General features: G+C 41.7%; 1 protein-coding gene across 1 annotated transcript in view; it reads right to left on the reverse strand.

Moving 5' to 3' along the window:
* Nucleotides 1-22122, reverse strand: part of LOC140737658 (A disintegrin and metalloproteinase with thrombospondin motifs 12-like) — a 615581-nt gene that overhangs the window by 395991 nt on the left and 197468 nt on the right. The window contains exon 4 of the mRNA XM_073064184.1: nucleotides 2607-2803. Within this exon, the coding sequence (XP_072920285.1) occupies nucleotides 2607-2803 (197 nt within the window). The remainder of the gene's footprint in view (nucleotides 1-2606; nucleotides 2804-22122) is intronic.

Here is a 22122-nt window from a genome sequence, read left to right on the forward strand (position 1 = left end):
TTCATAGCATGACCGAAGATGAGGAAAACGGTCTGATTACTATCTAGTGAACACGGTTAGAATGTACCTGTGCTGTTACTGACTGTGGACTTCACTGAGTCCGGCTGTGAGCCTCCAGCCGTAATCTATTTTCCTTGATTCACGTTCCAACATTTTTGCTTACACTAGCCTAGTGACATTTCGTGTCGCCAAATTTTTCTCATGTGTATAAAGGCACAGCACAGTTTTACAAATCCCCTGACCTCTTGTCCTCTGTTTCCTCTGTGACTGTGTTGGTCTTCTCAGGCACTCTTGTTCCATCATATGATGCCATCAGGCAGGAACTTGGAAAGAGATGCTCTCAGGGAAATGTATGGAAGGAATGTGGCAAATGTTCGGGGATATTTGCGTGGAGTTCTGCATGGGTACGTTCCAATGAGACAGGGAAAGGATGGTAGGGTACAGGAACCATGATGTACAAAGGCTGTTGTAAATCTAGTCAAGAAGAAGAGCTTATGAAAGGTTGAAAAATCTAGGTAATGATAGAGATCTAGAAGATTATAAGGCTAGCAGGAAGGAGCTTAAGAAAGAAATTAGGAGAGCCAGAAGGGGCTATGAGAGGCCTTGGTAGACAGGTTTCAGGAAAATCCCAAGGCATTCTACAAATATGTGAAGAGTAAGAGGATAAGACATGTGAGAATAGGACCAATCAAGTGTGACAGTGGAAGAGTATGTATGGAAGCAAAGGAGATAGCAGAGGTACTTAATGAGTACGTTGTTTCAGCTTTCACTACGGAAAAGGATCTTAGCAATTGCAAGGATGACTTACAGCAGACTAAAAAGTTTGAGCATGTAGATATTAAGAAAGAAGATGTGCTGGTGCTTTTGGAAAGCATCAAGTTGGATAAGTCACTGGGACGAGATGAATGAACCGGAGGAGATTGTTGAGCCTCTGGCGATGATCTTTGCATCAGCAATGGGGACAGAAGAGGGTCCAGAGAATTGGAGGGTTGCAGATGTTGTTCCTTTATTCAAGAAAGGGAGTAGAGATAGCCCAGGAAATTATAGACCAGTGAGTCTTACTTCAGTGGTTGGTAAGTTGATGGAGAAGATCCTGAGAGACAAGATTTATAGACATTTGGAGAGGTATAATATGATTAGGAATAGTAAGGCAGGTTCTGCCTTACAAGCTTGATTGAATTTTTTGAGGATGTGACTAAACACATTGATGAAGGAAGAGCAGTAGATGTAGTGTATATGGATTTCAGCAAGGCATTTGACAAGGTAACCCATGCAAGGCTTATAGAGAATGTAAGGAGGCATGTAATCCAAGGGGACATTGTTTTGTTGTTCCAGAACTGGCTTGCCCACAGAAGGCAAAGAGTGGCTGTAGACGGGTCATATTCTGCATGAAAGTCAGTGACCAGTTGTGTGCCTCAGGGATCTGTTCTGGGACCCCTACTCTTTGTGATTTTTATAAATGACCTGGATGTGGAAGTGGAGGGATGGGTTAATAAATTTGCTAATGACACAAAGGTTGGGGGTGTTGTGGATAGTGTGGAGGTCTGTCAGAGGTTACAACAGGACATTGATAGGAAGCAAAAGTGAGCTGGGAAGTGGCAGATGGAGTTCAATCTAGATACGTGTGAAGTGGTTCATTTTGGTAGGTCAAATATGATGGCACAATATAGTATTAATGTATTAATGGTAAGACTCTTGGCAGTGTGGAGAATCAGAGGGATCTTGGGGTCTAAGTCCATAGGACACTCAAAGCTGCTGCGCAGGTTGACTCTGTGGTTAAGAAAGACTACGATGCATTGGCCTTCATCAATCGTGGGATTGAGTTTAGGAGCCGAGAGGTAATGTTGCCACTATATAGGACCCTGGTCAGACCCCACTTGGAGTACTGTGCTCAGTTCTGGTCGCCTCACTATAGGAAGGATGTGGAAGCCATAGAAAGGGTGCAGAGGAGATTTATGAAGATGTTGCCTGGATTTGGCAACATGCCTTATGAAAACAGGTTGAGTGAACTCGGCCTTTTTTCCTTGAAGTGACGGAGGATGAGAGGTGACCTGATAGAGGTGTATAAGATGAAGAGAGGCATTGATCGTATGGATAGTCAGAGACTTTTTCTCAGGGCTGAAATGGCTAGCGTGAAAGAGCACAGTTTTAAGGTGCTTGGAAGTAGGTACAGAGGAGGTGTCAGAGGTAAGTTTTTTACGCAGAGAGTGGTAAGTGCGTGGAATGGGCTGCTGTCAACGGTGGTGGATGCGGATATGATAGGGTCTTTTAAGAGTCTCCTGAACAGGTACATGGAGCTCAAAAAAATAGAGGGCTATGGGTAACCCTTGGTAATTTCTAAGGTAAGGACATGTTTAGCACAGTTCTGTGGGCTGAAGGGTCGGTATCTTGCTATAGGTTTTCTATGCTTCTATGTTTCTAAACAGTCAACACTTTGGGCCAAATCCCTTTATCGGACTAGAGGTCCTGACGAAGAGTCTCAGCCCGAAATGTAACTGTTTCTTTCCATCCATAGTTGCTGCCTGGGTAGGCTTATTGTGCAGAATCACCTATGGATGACTCTATTTCTAGGAAATTAAAAGCACACAAAATTCAATTAATCTTACCATATTTATTATAGTAAAGATGTATGACTGCACATTTTCACTGCCATGGTATTCTATCATTTCAGTGTCAGCAACCACCAATGTTTCGACCCATCGTTCTTTGCTGATTGATCGCTGGGAGATTCTGCGTCCTTTCCTATGAATCTCTTCCCATCTCTCTCTCTGTCTCTCTGGCTTCAGGATATTATTGAAAGAATCTGTTAGCAGAGAGAAAAAAAAAACACATATTAGCAATACACAGCTCAGATTTTTAAAATTTATTTTGAGATACAGCATGGTAACATGCCCAATGAGCCTGCGCTGCCCTGTAACACCCTTGTCACCAACTAATCTACTAAACAGTACGTCTTTGGAATCTGGGAGGAAACCGGAGCACGCGGAGGGTACCCACACACATTTAAACTCCTTGCAGACAGCATTGGGAATTGAACCTGGGTCACTGACTTCTAGTAGCATTATGCTAACCGTTATGCTAATACGGCACTCCTGCGATTCTGTGGAATCCATTGTGTCAATGTTTATGGCTGATCTTTTACCATATTAGCCAATATATCTTTGATTCCACTGATATCTAAAGATATATTGATCTCTGACTTAAATATACTCTGTAGATCAGTATTCACAGACTTCTGGGTTGTCCGTTTCAAAGACTCGTAACTCTTGGTAATAAAAAGTTGACTTGAAATGTTCACTCTGTTCTTCTCCTCACAGGTGCTGCCTGGTCTGAAGAGATTTCAGAAAATTTCCAGTTTTATACCATAGTATTCACACTTCAAAAACTCCAACTTCACTCCTGACCCAAGTCTCTCTCCCACTGAGAATTAAACCATTCTTTAACAAGTCCCAAACCACACTCAGTGGTAACTTTACTAGGTACCACCTGTACCTGATAAGGTGGCCAGTGAGGGTATATCTGTGGTCACCTGCTGCTGTAGGCCACCCACTTCAAGGTAACGCACGCATTCAAACATACTCTTTTTCACACCACTGTTATAACGTGTGATTATGTGAGTTATTGTTACCTTCCTGTCAGCTTGAGCCAGTCTGGCCATTCTCCTCTGATCTCTCTCATCAATAGAACTGCCACTCACTGGAATTTTTCTTTTTTTTACACCATTCTCTGTAAACTCTTAGAGACTGTTGTCTGTGAAAATCCCAAGAGATCAGCGTTTTCTAAGATACCAAAATCACCCTATCTGGCATCAACTATCATTCCAAGGTCAAGATAATTTAGATCACATTTCTTCTCCATTGTGATGTTTGGTCTGAACAGCAACTAAACCTCTTTACCATGCCTGTATGCTTCCATGCATTGAGTTGCTGCCATATAATGTTTTTGATTAATAGTTGCATTAACAAGCAGGTGTACTGATAAACAAGGGATTCAGTGTATATACCTTAAATGCTAAACAGATAGTTTATCTTATCAACCATGATAAAATGGCAGAGCACACTCGATGGGCCAAATGGCCTAATTGTGCTCCTATATCTTATGGTTTTATTGTCTTCCAACTAACTCCAACCAATCCAAAAGCTTATTTGACTATATATTGGTTCACCCCAATAGCCTTTGCCCTCAATGACTCTCATAATATTTTTCAACAAACCTACATTCAAGTCCTGTATTTTATTTCTTCTACTTTTCTTTGCCCTGTGTCTACCCAACTTCCCACATTTCTGTCAGAAGGATGAGAGTGCATCTAACACAACCTGAAAGGCAGGGAAGATGCATCCACAGTTGAATAATTGACAACCAGGGTCAATATTAGCAGAATAAGAGGTAGACTGTTTAGGATTAGAATGCGAAGAAATTTATCCATGAGTCGGTGAATCTTCAACATTTTCTATTCCAGAGAACTGTGGAGACTCAGATGCTCAATTTATGCCAGAGAGAGACTGAGAGATTTGTGGATATCAAGTGAGGTAAGAGATACAGTATAGGGATAGGACAAGACTACCGTGTTGAAATGGATCAGAAAAGATCTTAGTGAATAGCAATGCAGGCTCAAAGGACAAGATGGTCAACACCTGCTCCTATTTCTTTTACCTTTATGACCTTTACTCAGTGTCAATAGCCAAATCAGTGCTTTCTCTCCTCTTCACTAATGCTTAATCTAAACTGATTGAAATCTTTTCAGGCATGGAATTATAGGATGGACTATTTTAATAAAGCATAAATTCAGATCAAATGCATGAGACATATTTTCAATTGAAATGTTAGAATAGATTTGACAATTCAATGTACTCAGTAGGAAGCCATGTTCAAACCTTTGAAATGGAATGCTTCTCCTTTTCTTTGCTCCCTGCTGAGAACATGAATTGGGAAATGTACTTTTTTAATGGAAAGGAGTTTAATGTTAACAACAGGGAGGCTGAATATCTACTACCTCCAATCAGCAAACATTAGAAGGACCTCTTAAATGGAGATTTAGTGGCAAGCACTAGAGTAAGGATATAGAGGCCCCCGGAGAAACCCTATCAAAAGTTCTGTACACGTTTAATAGTGAGATTAGGGAGGTGTCTGCTGATAATCTAAATTATGTTGACACCAAGAAAGACAAGACGCTGATGTGCTTGAAGAACATTAAGGTGGATAAATCCCCTGGGTCTGATAGGATATATCCCTGGTTTTTGAGATAGACAAGACAGAAGACTGCTGGGTCTTTGGGACAGGGGTCTTTGTATCTCACGAGCAACAGGTGTAAACAGTAACATAGCAACTCTAGCCCAGGTGACTGGAGACTAGACATTGTTGTTTACCCTTTTAAGGTGGGTAAAAGAGATAAACCAGGAAACTATAGGTCACTGACTCATATATTAATGGTAGGGAAGTTACTGAAGAATCATAGCAAAGGGATCTACTCAATCTGGTAAAATGCAAACATGTTTGGGATAGTCTATATGGCTTCATGTGTGGAAGGTCATGTCTTACAAACCTCATTGCTTTTATTGAGGAGGTGATGATGATGATTGATGAGGGTAAGGTAGTGAATTTTCTATACAAAGACATTGGTAAAGCTTTTGACAAGCTCTCACATGGTGCGATAACCCATAAAATAAAGACACATAGCATCAATGGAGACTTGCTAAACTAGATGCAGAATTGGCTTGGTCTTAGAAGATGGAGGGCAGTGGAGAGGAGGTATTACTCGCCTTGGAGGTCTGTGATCAAGAGTGTTTCACAAAGAACGGGTTTGGGAATTCCATTATTTGCGACATAGATGAACTATTTGAATGATATTGCTTGCTGTCTGAACAGTAAATTTGCAGCTGACACAAAAATTGGAAGAGTGAGAAAGGTTGTCAAAGGATTCAGCAATATATACAATAAGAAATGTGGACAGAGCAATGGCAGACAAGTATGAATTCTTGCATTTTGGGAGGTCAAATGTAAGAGGAAGGTATACAGTAAATGGTAGGATTTTTAGGAGTACCTGTGTACTCACTGGGGCACAAGCCCATTGTTCAGCATGGACTAAATAAGTCAAAGGCCCATTTCTCTGCTGTAGCACTCTATGACTCTCTGAAAGAAACAACACAAGTAAATAGAGTAGAGAAAATATATGGCATACTTGTCTCCAACAGTTGATATACTTAGTATAAAAGTAATCACCATCTTCATTATGTGCCGTGTCATATGACGTAAGCGATCATCATCTCATGACCATAATTGTTCATGTCAAATTTTCCTACAGAAGTGGCTTTGCTTTTGCCATCTTCTGGGCAGTACCTTTACAAGACGGGTGACTCCAGCCATTATCAACACTCTTCAGAGATTGTCAGCCTGGTGTCAGTGGTCACATAACTAGGATTGTGGTATGCACTAGCAGCTCATATGACCATCCACCACCTGCTTCCATGGCTTCCAGTGACCCTGATCGGGGAGGATAGGGCTAAGCAGGTGCTACACTATACCCAAGGGTGATCTGCAGGCTAGCGGAAGGAAGGAGCACCTTACACCTCCTTTGGTAGAGACATATCTCCCCCCAGCCACCCAAGAGTATAAGATTAAGGAAGTATATTAACTTAATGTTAGGTCACATTGAGAGTACTGTGTGCAGTTTTGATTGTTATATGCAGAAAAGATGTGGAGGTTTTGGAACAGTTGCAGAAACAGTTCATTAGGACACGGCCTGGATTTGAAAGTACTACCTATAAAGAGAGCATAAACAACTTTTGATTGTTTTAAATCATAAGACGTTGGAGTAGAATTAAGCCACTTGGTCTGATCATGGCTGATTTATTATTACTCTCAACCCCATTTTCCTACCTTCATCTCCGTTCTAAAGGCTTGTCCTTCTGAGGTTTAACCCTCTGGTGCTAGACTCATTCACTGTTCAAGAGGCGCTTAGACAGGGACGTGAATGTAGAGGAAATGAAAGAATTGATCATTGAGTAGGCAGGAGAAATTACCTTTTGATTATTAATTTAAGTATTTTGACTCAACATTGTGGGCTGAAGTTCCAGTGCTGTTCTGTTCTATGTTCTATCTTCAGCTGGAGTTCCACCAACAGTGTGAACAACCTTGCCCTTGCACACAAACCCTTTTGCAATAAAGACAAATATAGTGGACCATTGTAATTACATAGTCCTTGCTTTCAACAATTGAGAGGCATGGTTGAGGTTAAACTGGATTGGCCATGTTAAAAAAAAGAGCACTTCAAACATTTCCTTAAATCTACATTCAGGTTTCCAGCTTGTGCTTCTGAGATGAACACTCACATATTAGGCTGGGATAGTTATGAAATTTGGTGCTTGGCACCTTTTACTTCTGCCACTCAAAGTCCAACACTTTGTCCCCGTCACGAGAGGTGGAAATGGATAAGACCAGCATAGCTCTCCGGGTCATTGAGGCACACAACACTCCAAACCCTACAATAAGGTTGTGGTCCTTTGGAAGATAAATACATAAATACCATCACATATTTACAATATAAACAGCATTATAAAAAGTGCTTTAACGTGTTTACAGTGCAGTGCAGTAGGAGGTGGGGTGGAGATACATCTCTACCAATGGAGATATAAGACACTCATTCCCTCCGCTAGCCTCCAGGTCACCCTTAGGCAAGGTGTAGCACCTACTTAGACCCCAATCAGGGTCACGTGAAGCCATGGGAGCAGGTGGTGGATGGTCGTATGAGCCGCTGGTGCAGATCACAAGTCCTGGTTATGTGACCACTGACTTCAGGCAGACAATCTCTGACTAGTATAGATAATGGCGGAGGTCACCCGTTTTGTAAAGACCCAGAAGAAAGTAATGGAAAACCATTTCTACATAAAAATTTGCAAAGAACAATTATGAAAGTGGCTACAAAGCTCAATAAAGTGGTTAAGAAGGTTTGTAGAGTGCTTGCGTTTATTAGTCAAGGCACTGAGTTATGTTGCAACTTTATAGAACTCTGGTTGGGCCACGTTTAGAGTACTGCATACAGTTCTGGTTACCCCACTGTCGAAAGGATGCTGTGGCTTCTAAGGATGTAGGAGAGATTTACCGGCATACTGCCTGGTTTAGAGGGCATGTGCTATCACGAGAGGCTGGGCAAACTTGGGTTGTTTTCTTTGGAGCGGCAGAGACTGAGGGGAGATCTGATAGATGTTTAAAAGATTATGAGAGGCATAGATAGAGTAGACAGAGAATATCTGTCTCCCAGGGTTGAAATGTCAAATACCAGAGGACATGCAGTGAAGGTGAGAAGGGGTAGGTTCAAACTGCCTGGTATGGTGGTACAGGCAAATACATTAGAGGCTTTTAAGAGATGATTAGATGGGCACATGAATATAAGGAAGATGGAGGGATATGGGCATTGTGTAGGGAAGAGGGATTAGTTTTGGGGTGTTTTTTATTTATATTTTAGCTGGTTCAGCACAACATTGTGGACTGAATGGCCTGTTCCTGTGCTGTACTCTCCTATGTTCTCTGTTCTATGTGATCATGGTCATGGGAGGACCATGATTGTACGTCATGTGACACGGCACATAATGAACTAACAGTGCAATGCAGTTACAGGGGTTTATAGATAGAGGTCGTGTATGGGAAAGCTCAAATAGTTAATAAGTTTAACCACCTGGGGGAAGAAACTTTTAAAATAGTGTGAATATTTGTTTTAATACCCCTATAGAACTTCCAAGAAAGGAGTTTTTGGAAAAGGCAATATGCTGGGTGGGTAATGTCTGCAATGTTTTTTCTTCCCCACTTCTTCATCCTGGAAATATACAAGTCCTGTAGTGATGGTGGACTACAGCCAATCATCCGACAGTAACTATCAATATGAGAGGATGCTGCACCAAACCGGACAGTATTGGCTGATGTGAGGATGCTCTCTATGTGAGGAGGTGTTTAACAAAGCATCAATACACAGTACACAAACACAAGAAAATCTGCAGATGCTGGAAATTCAGGCAACGGCCAGGCAGCATCTATAGGAAGAAGCGCGGTCAATGTTTCAGGCTGAGACCCTTTGTCAGGACTAACGGAAAAAAGAGATAATAAGAGACTTGGATGTGGGAGGGGGAGGGGAGATCTGAAATGATAGGAGAAGAGCGGAGGGGGAGGGATGAAGCTAAGAGCTGGAAAGTTGATTGGCAAAAGGGATACAGAGCTGGGGAAGAGAGAGGATCATGGGATGGGAGGCCTAGGATGAATGGGGAGGGGAGCACCAGAGGAAGATGGAGAGCAGGCAAGGAGTGATTGTGAGGGACAGAGTGAGAAAAAAGAGAGAGAAAGGGGGGGGAGATAGATAGATAGATAAATAAATAAATAAATAAGGATGGGGTAAGAAGGGGAGGAAGAGAAGTTAGAGAAATCAATGTTCAAGCCATCAGGTTGGAGGCTACACTGGCTCATGGATAACATGGATAAAAGTCATGTCAATACATCAAAAACAATCATGACCCTAGAACTGCCCCAGCAGCTGCTCAAGCTCGGCTACCTTATGTGCTGATGCAGGGTTTCTGATGCACATCTGCCGAAGTTACATTGGCAGAGGAATAATAGCGCAATTCTTTAGTGACAGCTGTAAATTTCATCAGGGTCCAGCCACCACAGAACAATGCTAATTGGATATATCACTTTGAATTAAAAAGCAATAAGTGATTAATAAGGATGGAAACTCACATTAAATGGCAATCACCTTCAGGTTCTTTTTTAGCTTTATTTGTCACAGTGTCGTAGGGTCACAGAGAAGTACAGCACAGAAACAGACCCTTCGGCCCATCTATTCCACGCTGAAACCTTTTGAACTGCCTACTCCCATTGACTTTCACCAAGAACCGAGCCCTACCATCCATGTACCTATCCAAACTTCACTTGAATGTTGAAATCAAGCTTGTATGCACCACTGGTACTGGAAGCTCGTTCCACATTTGTACAACCTTCAGAGTGAGAAAGCTTCCCCTCATGTTCCCCTTAAGCTTTTCACCTTTCACTTGCTGCCACTGTAAAGCATTAAGCTAACCACCACACTAGCAATCTGCCCTTCCAGAGCTAGGTGTAGACTTCATCGTGAATTGATCAAGAATTACTTTCTTGTGCTTGAAAATGGCACTGAGAGAACTGAACTATTTTCACAGCAGGCTTACATAAAACCCACTGGCATTCAGCTTTGACATTTGGGAGAGGCTGTGATATGTGTCCAAGGAGAGGGTGAGATTTCTCACGTTTCTTAGTTCCAGGAAGGGTGCATGGAATCAAGACAAGAGGAATCACATATCTCCATAAGACCATAAGATTTAGGAGCAGAAGCAGGCCATCAAGTCTGCTGTGCCATTCAATCATGGCTGATCCAATTCCTCCATTCATCCCAACTTCTCCCCATATCCTTTGATGCCCTGGCTAATCAAGAACCTATCTATCTCTGCCTTAAGTGCAGCCAATGACTTGGCCTCCACAGCCGCTCGTGGCAACAAATTCCACAGATTTACCACCCTCTGACTAAAGTAATTTCTCCGTATCTCTGTTCTAAATGGACGCTCATCAATCTTGAAGTCGTGCCCTCTTGTCCTAGACTCCCCTACCATTGGAAATAACTTTGCCATATCTAATCTGTTCAGGTCTTTTAACATTCAGAATGCTTCTATAAGATCCCCCTTCATTCTCCTGAACTCCAGGAAATACAGCCCAAGAGCTGCCAGATGTTCTTCATACGGTAACCCTTTCATTCCTGGGATCATTCTCGTGAATCTTCTCTGAACCTTCTCCAATGTCAATATATTGTTTCTAAAATAAGGAGCCCAAAACTGCACACAATACTCCAAGTAAGGTCTTACGAGTGCCTTATAGAGCCTCAACATCACATCCCTGCTCTTACATTCTATACTTCTAGAAATGAATGACAATATTGCATTTGCCTTCTTCACAACCAACTCAACCTGGAGGTTAATCTCTAGGGTATCCTGCACAAGGACTCCCAAGTCCCTTTGCATCTCTGCATTTTGAATTCTCTCCCCACCCAAATAATAGTCTGCCCATTTATTTTTTCCACCAAAGTGCATGACCATAAATTTTCCAACATTGTATTTCATTTGCCACTTCTTTACCCACTCCCCTAACCCCTATATTATCTATGTCTCTCTGCAGGCTCTCTGTTTGCTCAATACTACCCGTTCCTCCACCTATCTTTGTATCATCGGCAAATTTAGCCACAAATCCATTAATCCCATAGTCCGAATCATTGACATACATTGTAAAAAGCAACAGTCCCAACACCAATCCCTGTGGAACTCCACTGGTAACTGGCAGCCAGACAGAATAGGATCCGTTTATTTCCACTCTCTGCTTTCTGCCAATCAACCAATGCTCCACCCATGCTAGTAACTTCCCTGTAATTCTGTGGGCTCTTATCTTGCTAAGCAGCCTCCTGTGTGGCACCTTGTCAAAGGCCTTCTGATAATCCAAGTACACCACATCCACTGCATCTCCTTTGTCTACCCTGCTTGTAATTTCCTCAAAAAATTGCAGTAGGTTAGTCAGGCAGGATCTTCCTTTCAGGAAACCATGCTGGCTTTGCCCTATCTTGTCATGTGTCTCCAGTTACTCCATAATCTCATCCCTAGCAATCGATTGCAACAACTTCCCAGTCACTGATGTCAGGCAAACAGGTCTACAGTTTCCTTTCTGCTGCCTCCCACCCTTTTTAAATAGCAGAGTAACTTTTGAAATTTTCGAGCCATCTGATACAATGCCAGAATCTATCGATTCTTGAAAGATCATTATTAATGCCTCCACAATCTCTCTAGCTACTTCCTTCAGAACCCAAGGGTGCATCTCCCTAAGCAACAGGTCTGAGGTATTTGAGAGGGGCAGAAATAACAGATTTTAAAGTTCAAAGTAAATTTATAATCAAAATACATTATATATCTCTTTATACTACCCTGAGATTTGATTTCAGAACAAAGAAATACAAAAGAATCAATGAAACATTACACACACACAAAGACTAACAAACAACCAATGTGCAAAAGAAGACAACCTATTGCAAATACACATAAATAGATAGACAGATAAATAAACAAATGTGTGTATACAGAGCATAACTCTGTACATAATGCTGAGAACACGAGTTGGAGAGACCACAGATTGTGAAATCAGTTCAGTGTTGAGGTGAGCGAGGTTAACCGTGCTGATTCAAGAACCTGATTTGCTAAAATGAACCTAGTGAGGTTAGTTGGAAACTCTTACCCAATTTGTTCCCAAAAAATGTAGCTTGGGTGTCACTAAGTTTAATGGAGCAAAAAAAAATTAAAGCCTAACATACTTTTGTCCTAATTGATCTTGTGATTTCCTGATTCTAACATTGATTTTTTATGCATAAATAGAAATCACCTTGAATATTTTAAATTGCATTTCGGCCTTCAACAGTCAAGTTTGATGCAATAGACTAACCTTTTTTTTAAGGCCCTAAGTAAACTTTGTTGTTCCACAAGTAAATTCCAGCTGACACCTAAATTCTGACTGATGTGATACCCGCTAGCTGTTAACCTTTTTCCAATCAATGTGGACTTAATCTAGTATTTACCAAGCATTTCTTTTTGCGTAAATAGATTTAATTCAATGATGTTCTCTTGAATCTGTTTAGAAATAATACATAAACAATTATTTATTACTAAAATTACTTGTGCATTGGGACCTTGTATCTTTTCCTCGAGCAATTTACCACAGTTACTACACATTTATTATCCAAATGCCGTTACTGATTTCTTAAATAATTTAAAACAAAATGACTAAAATAAGGCTTGGGAAACAAACAAACTAAATGGCAATTATACTATATTTATTAGGCACCAAATGTATAACTGTCTTAACTGTACTATTATTGCAGACCTTTTCATTATTTATCATTGTTAATTATTTCTGAAACAATATTTTTCTAACTGTATGTGCCAGAAGAAAAAAAAGTAGAAATGAGACCTGGATTTTTTAGGAATTATATGCTTGAGCACTAATGAATGCACTTTTGTGATTAAAATTGAATTTTGATGGTCAATTAGAATTAGTTAGCAGATTTCAATTATAAGTGAAGTTGATGGTTTTGTCATTTAAAGAACATTATAAAACTGAGTGAAGGTAATCCCACCAATCCAGATGGCAGCCCAGTAGTAGTGAAACATTATGTCTCCTGTAGTCACAACCTTCCACTCTGCCTGTCTGCTCTCTAGTGATAGTCACAGAGCACAACCACCCTGGTTGTACAGCCACTGATGCCAGGGGGACAGCCTCTGAGGAAAATGGATGATGGCTGGGTTTACCAGTCTTAGAACATAGAACATAGAAAACCTACAGCACAATACATGCCCTTCGGCCCACAATGCTGTGCCGAACATGTACTTACTTTAGAAATTACCTTGGGTTACCCATAGCCCTCTATTTTTCTGAGCTCCATGTACCAGTCCAGGAGTCTCTTAAAAGACCCTATCGTATCCGCCTCCACCAACATCGCCGGCAGCCCATTCCACGCACTCACCACTCTCTGCGTAAAAAAACATACCCCTGACATCTCCTCTGTACCTACTTCCAAGCACCTTAAAACTGTGCCCTCTCATCTTGTGGAGGTGCTGCCCAGGGGGAGGCAATGGCAAACCACTCTGTGGATGAATTTGGAAGCACCATGATCGCCTACGTCATTTAAGACAGCACATAATGAATGAACGTACCAGGGAGAATTCAAAGCTTCAAAATTTGGATAAATGGATGGATATGAGGAGGATGGAGAGCTCTGGTCTGGGTGTGGATTGATTGGACTAGACTTAATAACAGTTTAGCATGGACTAGATAGACTGATGGATCTGTTTCTGTGATCTATGACTTGACCAACTAAACTGAAACAGGCCCTTTACACCATCTTTTTCTTCTTCTTCCTTGAGTTTTTACGGCAGTTGGCATCCACACTGTTGCATTACTGCCATCTTCAGGATTACCCTTTACACCATCTAGTCCAGGGGTTTCCAAACTTTTTTTTATGCCATGGTCCCCTACCACTAACCGAGGAGTCCGTGATCCCCAGGTCTAGTCTCTGCCAAACTGTTATTCTGTCAAGCCCCATCTGCCCACACCCAGACTGTAGCCTTCCTATCCATAGTACTACCCAAACTTCTCTTAAATGTTGAGATCAAACCTGCATCCAGCACTTCCACTGGCAGCTTGCTCCACACTTGTACCATGCTCTGATTGAAGAGGTTCCCCCTCAGATTTCAGCTTTCACCCTTAACCTATGACCTATAGTTCTAGTCTCACCCAACCTTACGGGGAAAAAAAAAGTCTGCTTGCATTTACACCAAATGCTGGAAGAACTCAGCAGGTCAGGCAGCATCTACAGAGAAGAGTAAATATTCGACTAATTACTCTTTTCCATAGATGTTGTCTGACCTGCTGAGTTCCTCCAGCATTTAGTGTGTGTTGCTTTGGATTTTCAGCATCTGCTGGCATATACCCTATCTATAAACCTCACAGTCAAAGATGATTTTCTCCACTTAATAAATTTACAAAAAGTCCTTGTTGTCAAACTCAATCAAATGCTAGCAGCATTTCAAGAGTCAGCATTCATACCTCCTTTCTGAACACTCCAACCTTTTCCTACCTCTGGTAGGAAACATTGTCATCAGGTTTGGTGCTACATAGTCCAAGAGGTATTCCAGCCAGACCCGGAGTGCAGATTATTGGTGAGGAGTTTCTACCAGTTGACAATGTGATTCATCATTTGATTATGATTGAATTACAGGAAATACAGGGGCAACTTCTTACGCTGCTGGTAGCTGCATATTTCATAAAAACATTTTGAAACTTGATTCAGCTTTTGTGGGACATTACTGACAGATAGTTGTTGACAACAATTGCTTTCATTTGTTTCCTGATGTGAAAGGAACTATCTAAAGTTTAGACCACAAGATGATAAAACATAGGAGCAGAATCAGTTCATTTGGCCCTTCGAGCCTACTACACCATTCCGTCATGTTTGTTTTATTATTCCTCTCAACCCTATTCTCTGCCTTCTCTCTGTAACCTTTGACACCTGTACTAATCAAGAATCTATCAACTTCTGCTTTAAATATACTCTTCGACTTGGACTCAACAGCTTCCTGTGGCAATGAATTCCACAGAGGGGGAGCTTCTTCACGCAGTGGGTGGTGTGAGTGTGGAATGAGCTGCCAGCAAAGTGCTGCATGTGGATTCAATTGCAATATTTAAGGAAGAATTGGATAAAAGAAGTATGCAAAGCTCTGGTCCAGGAGAGGGAAGATGAGACTAGGCAGAAAAACAGGCCACCATGGATTAGATGGGCCAAAGGGCATGCTTCTGAATAGAATGCTCTGTTGCTACATTGCTTCATCTAATAAGAAGACCAATTCTATACATTCTGTACTGTGCAAAGGTCTTTAGTACAAATATATAGCTAGGGAGCCTAAGACTTTTGCACAGTACAATAGTAATTTTATGTATTGCACTGCACTGCTGCCGTAAAAAAAAGACATATTTCATATCATATGTCAGTGATTCTGATTCTGATATAGGTCTCTGCAGTGGACTCAGAGTGAAAAGTGGACAGGAAGAGGGGAATTATGGTTGGGAAAAGGGGAACGGAGAGGGGAGGGAGTCGGAAGCACCAGAGAAACATTCTGTAAAGATCAATAAACCAATTGCTTGGAACCAAATGACCTTGCCTGGTATATCTCAGGGCTGAGTGTTTTTGCACCCATGCCACCCTCTGCCCTGGCACACCTTCTCTGCCACCTGTGCCACATCCCTCCCGTGGTGTTCTGCCATCACCATTCCCAACATTCTTTGCTCCTGCCAGATTTACAAACTCACCCTCCACTCCACATTGACATACACAATACACCTTATCCTTATTATATGCAGGGGATATGTTCCTCGCAGTCGACGCATAATGTGAAATCATATAATGTGAATAATTATTTAAATGAAATAGGGATGCGTTCCAGATGGCTTCCTAAATATGTTTTATCTGTAATTTATTCATATTTTCATACCAATATAACACAAAAGCAGTACCACAAGGCAACATTAGTATTATATTTCATCAATTTAAGGGAATATTCAATGTAATTGTTACATGCTCGTGACATGACAGTGGTGTACTTGTCACGTGACTGGGATTGAAGCTATACTGGACTTGAGGTAATGGTCTTGTGATGGTGGAGTGACGTCATTTTCCTGCCAGTAGAGGTCATGTGACAGGTTTTTTTTTACAGGGTATAAAAGGAGGACACCTCCCTGTGAGGAGGGGCAGTTCGTGGCTGGATTTGCCATGCTGACTTCATGCCACTGCGTGATTTAATGTTATGACGCAGTTTAGTTGAAAGATGAAGTTTTATCTAATGCCTAAAGTTTAAAAGGTCATTGCCAGCAGTTTCTTTACAATACTGCTAGTTGAGAATCAGTGGAGAGTGAAGATCGGAGTTCGGGCGTTAAAGATCGAGGAGAATCGATTTCGACGGTGAAACAGGTTCGACCTTGTTTGATCCTTATTCGGAAGGAATTTGTTGACTGTTCTCGTGTTAATCCCTGCAAAATAGCAGAAAGGATTGGGAATAGTTCTGTAAAGGAAAGGTCAGTGCCTTTAAGCCGTTTCATTTCATTACGTAAATTCTTCGTGGGAAAAGTTCGATTTGGGAACCGAAGCAACACGACGTGAAAGAGAATTTAAATCGTCTTAAAAAGTCTCTCCCTTAAATGGACCGTGAGCATTTTGAACTTTTGGCAATACTACTTTGAAGAACTGTTTTTGCAACATCGCTTTAAGAACTGTTTAAGCTTCATCGCTTTAAGAACTGTTTAAGCTTCATTGCTTTAAGAACTGTTTAAGCTGCCGCACAGCAGCTGATTTCCGGTTACGTTGGTGATTTGTTTACTTTTGGGGGGTTTGTTTTCAGTGTTTAATAAACATGTTATTTGTTATATAGACTCCTGCCTAACTCATATATTTATTGTTGCCTGAATCCGTAACATAATAAATCATAGAAAGTTAACATACTAGGGTGTACAGAACTCACCAACAGCGGCAAGTGTGTTCGCTCCGGGAGATGAGTAGTTGTTGTGGTGTCGGGCAGCTTTACATGGATAAGGTGGACATCGAGCACAGCAAGGGATGAAGAAAGACTCACAGAATGGCAGCAATTTGAAGAAAGTGGTGAGGGTTGGTTGCTTGGAAGCATTTTGTTTTTCAGCATAAGTTTGCTTGTAGGGAAGAAGGGTTGACGGCACGGAACGACTGAAATGCTGACTCCGTTCTAAACTTGGGTCCATGTCCATCGCCATTTGTGCCAAGTGTTCTGACTTCCACTATTCCCTCACCGTTGGTAAACTGCCAAGATTTTCAAAATCGTCTGTTGCTTGCAGCATCTGAGAGATAGTTCGCCGTAATAAAAACGCCTTGAATGTGGATCACACCTTGGTCGAGTAGTTAAATCAGCGATGTTGTGTTAGGCGGCAGGAAATGCACTGTTATATCATGATGAATGCTGCCCAAATGCTTAGGATGGGCTGGTACATTGTCAAGCAACAAAAGAACTTTAAAGATTATTTTCCCGGCAGTAGCATCCCAGAGCTGTGTTACCTTTACCTGATGCCGCTGTTTATAACTTCCAACTTTTTTCAAGTGTTAAAGCGGTTCTCTGCCACTTGGCTGATGGCCCAGGACATGACATCGGACGCTTAGGAGGCATAGTTAAATATTTCAAGCACAAAATCGCTGCACCATAGGTAAAACCAACAAAAGTTTAAGAGTGCAAGATTGCACATCCACACCTTGCCAAAGCTAATGCGAGACTGGTGGGTGTGAGACTGTGAGGCGTGTACACGTGACTTGTATTGGCAGGAAAGCAGTGCTCCTCGCATTGGTTTCCAAAACTGTGAGTTTTTGACACATATAAGGAGATGTTGGTAGAAATAGGTTCCTCGCATAACTGTGAATCAGCAAAGTCTGAAGACGCATATAACAAGGATAGGGTGTACTGTAATAGTCCTGCTATGGTCTTACAAATGGCCTGTGTACCTAAAACATAATTTCCTATTTTTATATCTAATTTCATCACCAGTAAGCAATATATTCTGCTAATATGTGTACTTACCTGCTAATCTTGCACACCAGACTTGTGCAAAACTGGTACGGGGACACCCAGACCCTACAGCGCTTTCACTATTTAGAAATTTTTTTTCCTATCAAAATAAGTTTGAGATTGGCAAGATAGTGTACTGGTTAGCGTAACGTTATTACAGTGCCAGTGCCCCGGGTTCAATTCCTCTGCTGTCTGTAAGGAGTTTGTATGTTCTTTCCCTGAGTGTGTGGGTTTCCCCTGGGTGATCTGGTTTCCTCCCACATTCCAAAGACATATGGGTGAGTAGAATAATTGGTCACATGGGTGCAACTGGATGTTGTGGGTTCATTGGGTTAGTAGGGCCTTTTACTGTGTTATTTCTCTAAATAAAAAAAAATAAAAATGGGAATTTTGATACTTTCCTGCATTTCACTCTATTTGCCAGATTTTTTCCACTTGACCTGTTACTGCAATTTACAATTGCAGGGGCTGGCTTAACAACATGGGTTGTCACTCAATTTTAAATGACAATTAGAAGCAACCACTTTAATATCACATCTCAGAGAAGCCAATCTCCTGCCTTCAAGGGCATTGGGAGACCAGATGGATTTTTATGACTAGATGGTATTTTCATGATCATCATCACTGCTACTTGCTACTTAATTTCAGATTCATTTAATTGACTGCATTGAAGTTATCCAGCTGCCAAGGTGGGACTGGAATTTAGGTTTTCTGGATCATTGATCCAGGACTTTAGATTACTCATCAATACCCATATTCCTTGAGTAGAATGGGGTGATAATCCATTAAATGTATTCATTCTGCAATGATGTTGGTAGAGAAAGTTCTCTTTGGAGTAAAGCAAATTATAAGTTTGAATCCACAATCCTCATATAAGTTAATTTGTTATGTGTCATGTTGTATCAGCATGATCGTTCTTGGCAATTTTATTTTTTACAGAGTGCTTTACCATTGCCTTTTTCTGCGCAGTCTTTACAAAACAAGTGACCCCAGCCATTATCAATACTCTCCAGAGACTGTCTACCTGGCGACAGTGGTCACATAACCAGGACTTGTGATCTGCACCAGCGGCTCATACGACCATACAGCACCTGCTCCCGTGGCTTCATGTGATGCTGATCATGGGGCTAAGCAGATGGTACACCTTGCTCAAGGGTAACCTGCAGGTTAGTGGAGTGAAGGAGCACCTTATGCCTCCTTTGGTGGAGATGCTTCTCCACCAAATACCCTAATATGTTAAACAGATAAACGTCCATTAGATCAGTGGTTTGGTTATCAGTTCAATAAATATTTATTTTTACTTTGTTTAGAGTTCCAGCATGCTAACAGGTTTTTCCAATTAACCTCCTCACCCATACGTTTTTCGTCTGTGAGAAGAGACCAGAGCACCTGGAGGAAACCCACGCAATCATTGGTGAGAATGTACAGACTCCTCAGAGACAGCGGTGGGATTTGATAATAACGTTATGCTAACCACTACGCCACTGCGCTGCAAAAAAATGTAATTTTAATGTGTTTTGTTGGAGGAGGAGCTTAGAAAAAACAATGGCACCCAACAGCGACTCCTTTGCTTGCATCTTCGGAAACAGCTCTATTTCCATCTCTAATATCTCTATTTTTCCCTTTCAGAGTTCTTTTGAAGACCCTGAGCTGGAGTTACACACTGACTTCGGTTCTTTGCGGGAATGCAATCCACTCTCGGGGTTTCATGACTGGCCGTTATTCAATATGCCAAGTATGCGGCCTAGGAGATTAGCTCACCTTTGGAGTTCTGGGATCTCGTGGCTCTGGAGACAGGCGGACCGAGGCTGGGGACCTCTGCAGGAATTCGGTGTGTCGTGGGAGACGGATGATCGAAAGCAGGGAGCTGGCTGCTGGCTGTGTACCCAGAGACTCGAGTTCTTTGGGCACAGAGCTCGGAAAAAGTAATGCAACAGACATTTAACATCGTAAATCAGCGAGTTGTTTGTTATGTCTCCCCTCTCGCTGTGAAATGGAGGCACCCCTTTCTCCCTTATTAGGGAGAGAGATAGCCTATGGTATGTTGAATATTGGGTGAACGAGTATTCTTTGGGCTACAGTAAGTCCGTGTCTTCGCTGATGCTTTGCTGCACGCTTGAGTGCTCGGTGGTGAATGCTGATGCTTTTTATTGCTGGTGGGGGAGAGGGGATTGGTGTATTACTGCTGCTTACACAAGCGAGGTGGAGTTGGGGGGGTGCTTTGAGGTTCTAACATTTAACTGTCATTCATTCTTTGGGAGCACTCCTGTTTTTTTGTATGGTTGCGAAGAAAAACCATTTCAGGATGTATATTGTATACATTTCTCTGGTATTAAATTGTACCTTTGAAATCTTTGTTGTTTCATATGGCATTCGTGCTTCTAATTGAACTGTGGTGCGGAGAGGCAAACGCGAGTCTATCCGTTTGGGAGTCAGGGCTGGATCAATTTTCATCTGGCATCTTGTCTACAGCCGCTCCAAAATGGGTGGCCCTAAGCTGGCATTGCCTGATAGAGTCCTTGAAACACGCAAACCTCCAGACAACCTCAATGTGTTGATCCAGGTCGTGGAGGATACTGTTAGTAAAAACCTACAGACTTAATAATTTTTATATTAAAAATAAAAATAATAGATTACTGCAAAAATGTGGGAATAGGAAGGGGTCCTTCGGGCCTAGGACACCTGAGATGTACTCCTGCTATAGGAAATATATCATCCCCTGAATAGTGGTTTAATGAGACGCCACTTGTATTCCCTCCATTTCCTGGACTTCTGCTCTTACTACCCAACCCTCTCCAGACAGACAGATTCCCTTGGTCATTAGCATTCACCCCGCCAGGCTTCACATTTTCTACATCATACTTTGTCATTTCCGTTAGCTGTAATGGGGGTCCCACCAGCAGTCACATATTCCCATCTCCGCCCGATTCAGAATTCCACAGGGTGATTCTCTGGCCAGCCCGCCCATTCCTCTCTTCTGCAACTTTATGAGGTGCAACACCGATCCCTACACCTCCTTCCTCAACACCTTCCAAGAACAAACAGCCCTTCCATGTCCAGACAAAGATTCACACGCAGCCTCCAACCTCACCTACTGCATTCAGGACTCTTGACGTAGCACACAAACATGGATGCAATGAAGAACATCCTTGCAGCAGCCTCACTGGCCCATAGCATCAGATGCACAACAATTACAAGAAAATCAGAGATAATAATTATAGAGGAAACAATAAAATTTGAACAAACAAAAGCCTATTGAGGTGCAAACAAAATATTCCTAGAGTTGCCATAGTGATTAAATGGGCACGTGACAGACAATAGGGTAGAGCAGAGCTTCCCAGCCTTTTATATGCCATGGACCCCCTACCATTAACCAACCCCAGGCTGGGAAGCCCTGGGTTAGAGGGAAAAAGGCAGGGAAATGGGATTCATGGCATTGCTCTGAGATGGTCCATAAGGTCTCCTTCTACACCATAAGAAAACATGAAAAATATTTGTATCATCTGCCTTGCCTGGGTTTCTTTCATATTTGAAGGCACACACAGCAATGAATCCTTCTCTAAAATCGAACACCATTCTCCATCTACCTCAATATACTTTATGCCCCATTAAATTCTTCTTTGTTTTCAGTTTAGAAAATTCAACCATTCTGATTTTTCCTCAAACACACTCGTATGAATTCATATTTCTCCATTTCTTTATTGTCAACCACAAACATTAAAATCCAGTAAACACAGTATATTTTTCTCCTACTTGTCATTTCCTGCACAGTTGCCAAGGATATTTGACAGTATTTTTTTTATATTTAACAGAACAAAAAAATCTTGGTAACAACTTATATGCAGCAATTGACGTTGACAGAAGAAAAGCGGTGACTTTTTTTTGAGTGACAGAACCCATTATAACTGATTTATCTTGTAGTTCAGAAACAACATGACTTATTGCT

The sequence above is a fragment of the Hemitrygon akajei genome, chromosome 13, assembly GCF_048418815.1.
Source record: "Hemitrygon akajei chromosome 13, sHemAka1.3, whole genome shotgun sequence".
NCBI classification, from domain to species: domain Eukaryota; kingdom Metazoa; phylum Chordata; class Chondrichthyes; order Myliobatiformes; family Dasyatidae; genus Hemitrygon; species Hemitrygon akajei.